Source organism: Wasmannia auropunctata, unplaced genomic scaffold, assembly GCF_000956235.1.
Source record: "Wasmannia auropunctata unplaced genomic scaffold, wasmannia.A_1.0 LD333906.1, whole genome shotgun sequence".
NCBI lineage: Eukaryota > Metazoa > Arthropoda > Insecta > Hymenoptera > Formicidae > Wasmannia > Wasmannia auropunctata.
In genome coordinates, this window is record NW_012028984.1 from 18,462 (window position 1) to 26,967 (window position 8,506).

The 8,506-nt window shown below is 30.7% G+C and overlaps 1 protein-coding gene across 1 annotated transcript in view; it reads left to right on the forward strand.

Annotated features, from left to right (window-relative positions):
* LOC105459761 (extracellular serine/threonine protein kinase FAM20C-like) overlaps positions 1–7,882 on the forward strand; it is a gene marked incomplete at its 5' end in the record, with an annotated part of 25,506 nt that extends 17,624 nt beyond the window's left edge. Inside the window, one exon of the mRNA XM_011706002.1 lies at positions 7,583–7,882. Coding sequence (XP_011704304.1) covers positions 7,583–7,787 — 205 coding nt within the window. The remainder of the gene's footprint in view (positions 1–7,582) is intronic.
* Positions 7,883–8,506: the final 624 nt, after the last annotated feature.

The window sequence follows — 8,506 nt, forward strand, 5'->3', positions numbered from 1 at the left end:
CGTGTGTGTGTGTGTGTGTGTGTGTGGTGTGGTGGTGGTGGTGGTGTGTGTGTGTGTGGTGTGTGGTGTGTGTGTGTGTGTGTGTGTGTGTGTGTGTGTGTGTGTGCGTGTGTGTGGGTGAGTGATTTTGAAATGTGGATGGTTGAATAGATATATATGCACATACTACTCAATATGCGGTATTCCCGCCCCTTCGGCGAATCACCTCAAGTAGTCTTTTCCTCATGTTGATAAATCTACTGATTTCATTTTGAGGAATTTCTTGCCAAATCTCTTGAAGAATTCTTTCGAGTTCTGCGAGCGTCATTGGCTGTCTTGAATAATGACAGTTTCTACAGGATCACGATATCACGATTCTCAATCATTCAGCAGTAAGCCCAGACCCTGAATCCTATTGAACACGTCTAGGACTTGATGGGTCGTCGGTTGAGAGATTATCCAAGACAGTCAACGACGCTTGCAGAACTCGAAAGTATTCTCCAAGAGATTTGGCAGGAAAATTCTCAAAATGGAATCAGTAGATGCATCAATATGAGGAAGAGACTGCTTGAGGTAATTCGCCGAAGGGGCGGGAATACCGCATATTGAGTAATATGCGCACATACATCTTTCTACCCATCCACATTTCACACACACACACACACACCATGATGTGCAAACGATCGAGAAACCTCGTGGTGCATATCGGATAACGCGAATGTCGGTGGTACTTAATCAAAATCTTGCAAAAAATAAGGTATACTTTGGAACTTGATAACTCAGCTCCTAGGCAAGCTAGAACAATTTTCTTTATGCTATTTTAAAAGGAATGTTCTCGGCTTCAAAACTAATGTGATGACGTTTTTCGCCTCGTTGTTGCTTTGCCCATAGAAGGCTGCAATATCATAACATTTTTAAAACTCTAACACTCTCTACTTTTGGTTTTCACGAAAAAAACAGTTTAATGGGACGAAAAACTTTCACTTAAGCCATTTTAAAGTAGAGGCCTTACTGTTGAAAACGCGTTAAGGAACAATGTTCTGCAATTCCTGGAAGTCGAGATATTGGTTTCTTAAAATTGACGAAATTTGTAGTTTTTAAAGTGCTCCCCTAATTTTCTTGCGCAGTGTATTATTAAGCACCAAAATCCGCTTTAGATCGCATTTGGCGTTTTCTATTAGTGTTGAACTTCTCACAGTCTTAAGATTTTATGTATTTAATATTTTGAAATTAAATTTTGTACTAATTCTTTACTTCAAAATAATTTATTTTATAAACAATAAAAAAATGTACACAAAAGTTACTTCTCTAAATTCCTGTGGAAAAAAAATAGCTTCCATGCTAATGTTGAAAATTTCTAACAGTATACATTGAAATATTGAGAAAGCAAGTAAACGTTCGTGCATTTTCTCTGACGTGAACCATGACGTCATCCGATACTTTTTGTGTATTTTGTACTACAAAAAAGAATAAGTTAATTTTATTTACACAAAAGACATCGAAATTATATTGAAATATTGAAAATTCGAAAAACCAAAAATTTAAAATATATCATGACGTTGAATTGCATCCAGTGTGAACGTTCTTGAAGGATATCACAGCTGTTACAAATACTTTTAAGAGCAAATATTGAACAACTAGTGCAATTTGTATTGATTATGAGTTTTCTTCTTTTACATAAATTTCATCACCCAAGCCATCAATAAGTGGATGTGACAGGTGTGTAAATATATTAATTTCTAAATATCTATTTACACGATTCGTAATTTGCATGCAGAAAATTATTATAAATATTTATTCATAAGCAAATAATTTTTTTAGCAGTAAAATTGTACAGTTTATCCAAGCAAGTACTGAAGAAATTAGTCATGAACTTCCGACTCTCACACTAACGAAAGTACTATGATCAGATAAAAACATTACATTGTCATACATACGTCAATTGTTAACGCAAAAATCAGAAGTTGGCCACATCACAGGGCCGAAATTGAAAAGGTAGTAGCTGCCCGCAAAATTTTAAACCAAAATAACTTATAATTCGTAAAATAATTTTGTTATATCATACATCGTTGTATTCGTTAAAAAGAACGCTACAACTTTTATCATATTAAAATTGTCACTTTACCGTGCAAAAATTAATCATGTCTTTCCGCTCTTTAACATAGATAATATTTCTAAGTGATCACTGTGCTTACAATAAAATTTAGTCAGAGCCGTTTAATTTGATATTATTAGGTCTATTTCTGTTAGTTTACGAGATTAAAAGGGGTGGCCACTTATACGGGGACACCCTGTATATGTATATATTTGTTTCAAAATTGTTTTAAAATTGATGCATTCGGAGTACAGGACGTGATACTTTGTACTAAAAGGAATAACTTTTTCCTTTAGCAAATTTTGTTTTGACAAGTAATTTTGGTAGGAGAGCTGGTTAAAGTTAACGAATAATCGCTCTTGTCCATGCGGCGCTCAGGGCCGGCGCGCGCTCCTCCATTCACTTGTTCCTAATCTTTGGATAATATTTACAAGTAATGTCTTAAGATACTAATATACGGCTCTGTAATAATTAGTTTACGACATTTTAAGACTGTGTTTAAAACAGTCTTAAATATTAAGAATTAATTATAAATGTAATTATAAATTATTAATATTTAAGACTGTCTTAAACACAGTCTTAAAATATCGTAAACTAATTATAACAGAGCCGTATTAGTATCTTAAGACATTACTTGTAAATATTAGCCAAGGATTAGGAACAAGTGAATGGAGGAGCGCGCGCCAGCCCTGAGCGCCGCATGGACAAGAGCGCGGATTATTCGTTAACTTTAACTAATTCTCCTGCCAAAATTACTTGTCAAATCAAAATTTGCTAAAGGAAAAAGTTATTCCTCTTAGCACAAAGTATCACGTTCTGTACTCCGAATGCGCCAATTTTGGGACATCCTGTATACATGTATAGTATAAATAGCGCATAATTATATAATTTTTTTATTTAATTTTGTTAAATGTGGCAGTTAGACAGATACTAATTAATACGTTCACATATGTAGAATGTATGTAGTATATAGAAAAAATACAATTTATGTAAAGATGCATATATGTACAATTTTATATAAATATCTAAGTCGTTTAATTCTATTCTTAAAGAAATTTTTAATTTTCTGACATACATATGTTAAAAATAGATATTTTTTACTCTGTTAAATAAATATTATCTAAATATAATTATACAAAATATGCTAATGTTTAAGTATAAGAAACAAACGAATACACACACAAATGCGTAGCAAAGTTAAGAAATCTACACGTCGTCCATTAAACGTGTTATTACAGGATAATTGCTTCCTGTTTCGTTGCATGAATCGCTTATTGTGTTTCTTCTTTTATTAATCGATTTTCTATACATATATAGTGACTTATCGTTTAAACAATCATTTAATTACAATAATAATTCAGTAAAATTGTTTGCTTCTCTATTAACTAAATAAAAGTCAATTTGCTGACGATAAAAATGACGATGGATTTTTTAAGTAATCATAATATAGACAATATTCTATAATAAATCACTAAACTATTTATATAGCGATGATACAATGAATTTCTGAAAGAAATAATATTATCAAAATTTTTTTAAATCAATAATATAATTAAATATAATAGATAATACACTGGTCCAAAAAATTAAGGAATCACCTGTTCTATCCTCTAAAAATAGGCAAACTTTAAGATAGAACAACTTCGTCAAAAATTATCGTAACAAGATTTTTAAAAAAGCATTTTACAGCTTGAAATCTCTATTTTTTAAGTTAATACTTCAGAAAACGATTAGCCGACTTCTTTCGGAGTCACATTGATAGAAATGGAGATATGACAAATCGCAACATTTTTTCCTAACTTTGCGAAGTTCTACGGCCCGAAATAAAAATCTCACACAAACACGGTGTACAGCTCAAAAGAATAAATCTTTTTCTTTAATTTGCTTTTTTATTGAGCGTTATACAATTTTTTTCACCGAGTTATTCAACATTGAAGCAAAAAAGGTCATTTTTGTTTCAATGTTGAATAACTCTGTGAAAAAAAATCGTACAACGCTCAACAAAAAAGCAAATTAAAGAAAAATATTTATTCTTTCGAAAGCTGTACACCGCATTTATGTGCGATTTTTATTCCACACCATGGAACTTTGCAAAATTTGGAAAAAATTTAAATATTTGTCACACCTCCATTTATATCTATACGGTTTCAAAGAAACTCAGTCAATCGTTTTCTAAAGTATCAATTTGAAAAATGGAGATTTCAAGCTGTAAAATGCTTCTTTAAAAATCTCGTTACGATCATCGTTACGATTTTTGACGGAGTTGCTCTATCTTGAAGTTTGCCCATTTTTAGAGGATAGAACAGGTGATCCTTTAATTTTTTGGACCAGTGAATTTGATCAATAATTAAATAAAAATTGCACCTGAATAATATTAGACGAAAAAAATTAATAAAAGTTCAGAACATTTAAAAAATAGAACATTTATAAATTATTAAATTGATAATATCGGTGATTAAAAATTGCATTTTTTAATAATTGAACATTCTTCAAAAAAACATTACCGAAAGTTTGATAATAGCCTCAAGGAGCTTTTCAGAGCGACGTACGTTTTTAGATCAACAATCGGGTGGTCGGAAGCTTTCAGAACGGTAATGGAAGCCTCCACGGGTCGGTGGAACTGCCAATGAATAAAGTATCGGCTTGAGCAGACACTCGACTTGGGCTCTATTTATACGAGGTGACACACACGCGCTCACGCGTACACACACACACACACACACATTGCACTCCGCATACACAAAACGCACACATTCCGACGCATCACATGGATAAAAGTGGACTCTCTCAGAGTACTTTGCTTTGCCACTGACTGGGCTACTCTCCGGGGACTCTTCGAAGAACTTTCTTTTAGGATTAAGGAGGAAGGATGAGCCTTGAGACTGAACAGCCTTTTCATCCTGTTGAGACTTTCGTTTATTTGGTTACTCTTATTGTCAAGCGCTATTACATAGTATAAAATTAAATTCATATATATGTATATAGAAGCAAATATATTTGATGAAGATACAAGATATTTTCATTAAATATCTTTTATTTCTAATAACATCGACTGAGAATATTTATACTAATTATTGATAAATATAAAACTATTTTTTGAGATATAAGATTATTGATTGAAAAATAAATTTTTGCTAAACTTTATAACGTTAAATGAATAATATTACAGCAATAATGAAGTAACGCCAATAAGAGCCGACACAAATATTGATGTGTAATAATTTTTATTATTACGATATCTAACCGCACACAAACTTCGCGCCGCATTTCCGTCAAAAATGCAGTTCTTACATGAAACCAGAATCCACTGTAACGAATTAAATTGACAAGCAATTTTAATATTTCTGATACTACTAAGCATCCATTAGAATCCCTTCCCCTCAAACCTGTAAAGATAGGAGGATACAACTTTTAAGCGTTTTCGCTACCGCTTGGGGATCGTTTTATTTCTACATCTGTATAAATGATATCAGTAAATGGCGTCAAGTTAAATAAAAATAAAAATGTACGGTGTCTTATTATTCAATTACTATTACTTATATGAAAGATTTGATATCAGTAAATGGCGTCAAGTTAAATAAAATTATCTTATTAAACCTAGATAATGTATATATTGTTTGTATAAAATATTTGTTGTTAATAATTGACGTTAAATTATACTCTCATAAATTGATTACTTTTCAACCCAAGTGACATGTATGTACAATACAAAATAAAAAAATTAAATTTTAATAAAATAATTTTTACGTAAAAACACTCGGCGCTTTTTATTTAATTTAAATTTATGATTAAATTTATTACTTTAAAATTTTTTATTGCTTTTTATTATTGCTTTTCTTATTAGGTCTAACAGCGCCAAGTGTTTTTACATAAAAACTATTTTATTAAGATTTAATTTTTTTATTTTGTATTGTACATGTCACTTGGATTGTAAAGTAATCAATTTATGAGAGTATAATTTGACGTCAATTATTGACAACAAATATTTTATATAAACAATATACACATTACCTAGGTTTAATAAGATAATTTTTATTTAACTTGACGCCATTTACCGATATCAAATCTTTCATATAAGTAATAGTAATTGAATAATAAGACACCGTACATAATTTTTATTTAACTTGACGCCATTTACTGATATCATTTACTGAAGTCATTTATACAGGTAATAGCAATATACATATCACTAAAGTAAAGTTAGTGAAACTCAAAGTACAAAAAAGGATACCATTTAGGTTTTATCTTTTAAAATATTATATTTAATTTAGATACAAGTTTTTTTTCAAGGAGCGCGTTTGCACTTGACACCCTTTTTTACTTTTTTTTTAAGTCAATTTTGTAACGATATCACGCATTTTGTCGTGTTATAACATACCTCGGATTAATGCCTGTTCGGGAAGGATGTGTTTTACTCGAGGAGAATTGCTCCGTCGCATATTATTCCATTCTCGTGCTTTTTTTACTGGGCTCAACAGAAATTGTGTAACGGAAAGATATAGATAAAGGAGGTAATGTAGATGGATCTGGCTTTTCATCTTGCCAATAAAACAGTTATAATTATAGTGTAATATACATATAAAAATTAATATAAAAAATAATTCTTTTGGATAATAATATCTTATCTGTAATATGGATTCGTCTAATAGATGGTTTATATCTGTTATGAGCCCAATAAAAAAATCATAAGTATAGGATATGCGACAGAGAAATTCTCCTTGAGTAAATTATGAATGATATACGAGTACTTTGGATTAATACCTGTTCACAGTAGAGGATCTTCCGCAAACATTAATTCGAGATATATATACATCGAGAAAAAGACACGGTAACGATAACCTCACTTGTCACAGGAAAAAATATATGCGTTCAGCAGAGAGAACAGATTAGTGAATGTTCAGTGATTCTTTAATATGATTGATTCTTGCTTTTATTTAGATTTTCTAGATTTAAGTGCAGAAACCAATTGTAAAAAAAAAATTATTAAACGCACACGATCTGTTTTATCTGCTATATCTTTTCACACATAATAATCGATTGATATATATCTACATTTTCTTTTTCTTCTTTTTTTTGGAATCTACCCCCTATACGGTGTATTAATACGTCCAAATTCTTAGAGTCGAATGATGCAATACTAATACGTAATGAATGCGAATACTAATTTGGAAGTAAAGAAGTACTAAATCGTTGCGAAGATTCTAGAACGTAGAATCACTCGGCCACAAACGTCCACCTCAGTTCATGGCTCTCACACGAATCCCCGATATATGTATATCACAAAGATTAAGATTTTTTTAGAATTTCGAATTAGATTGTTCAGTGGATAGAACGTAATGAGGTATTCATCTATTAGTCCACACGACGTTTTGAATAAATTTCGAGATTGTAACAGGTTTTAATATTCCATCCAGTTAATGGGATCTTTAGGCCGTTCATAGGACATCTCTGTGCTATTACAGAAATTAAAAAATTTTCTATTCACATAATGCTCAATTTTGATTGCAGCTTCCATAATGGACCCATACGGCTCAGCACCGCTATGCGGCAGAGTATGGCAAAGGATCCTGTAGCTCCCGTTTTATGGGAACCTCATTTAGATGCCCTAGACCGGCGGATAAGCATTGTCCTGCAGGCCGTCCGCGATTGTATTACCCGCGAAAATTCTTCGCAACAGGTCATCCAGAGCGATAAAATTGATTCGAAATTATAGCCTTTGATCGCAATCTAGAATAATTAATCGTGATGTGTAAAAACATGTAAAAAAAAAAATCTCTTGTTTTTCCTCTTTTTTTCTCACCTTATTGTTAATATACAATATATTATATACTTATTTATAACTAAATCGATTAAATAAAATGGGTCATACGAATTAATTATAAGTGGAGTGCTATTAAGTACTACTTTTTATCTATTATTTTTGTCATTTATTTTTTGTACATTTTTTTTTCATTAAATCTTGATATTGTACTGTTGAAAATTGTGACTTCTAATTTAATTAATTTTTAAAAAATGTACTTTTAATTAAAATTAAGATTTGTTTAATTTTAATAAATTATTTCTAATTAAAATTAAGATCTATTTGATTCTAATTAATTAAATCTATTTAATTTAAAAGTTGTTATATCTGTTGCTACATTTATATTCTTAATGTTTATAAAGAAATCTTATTGGTAGAAGAGACTGAGGAACATATTAATACAAACAATTAAGTATCTGAACATGTTAAGACGAAATTTTTAAACGCTCGAAAATTTATTTGCCTCCTCTTAAATCAGATTTTCTATTTTTTAAATATAGATAGATATTCTTAAAAATATCTATCTTATAAAAGAGATAATTCGATAACTTTTTTATTTTTTGCTATAAATATATAAACAGAATGTAATGCCAATTTGCCTTTTATATCAACGAACATCGGACTGCTCTAAG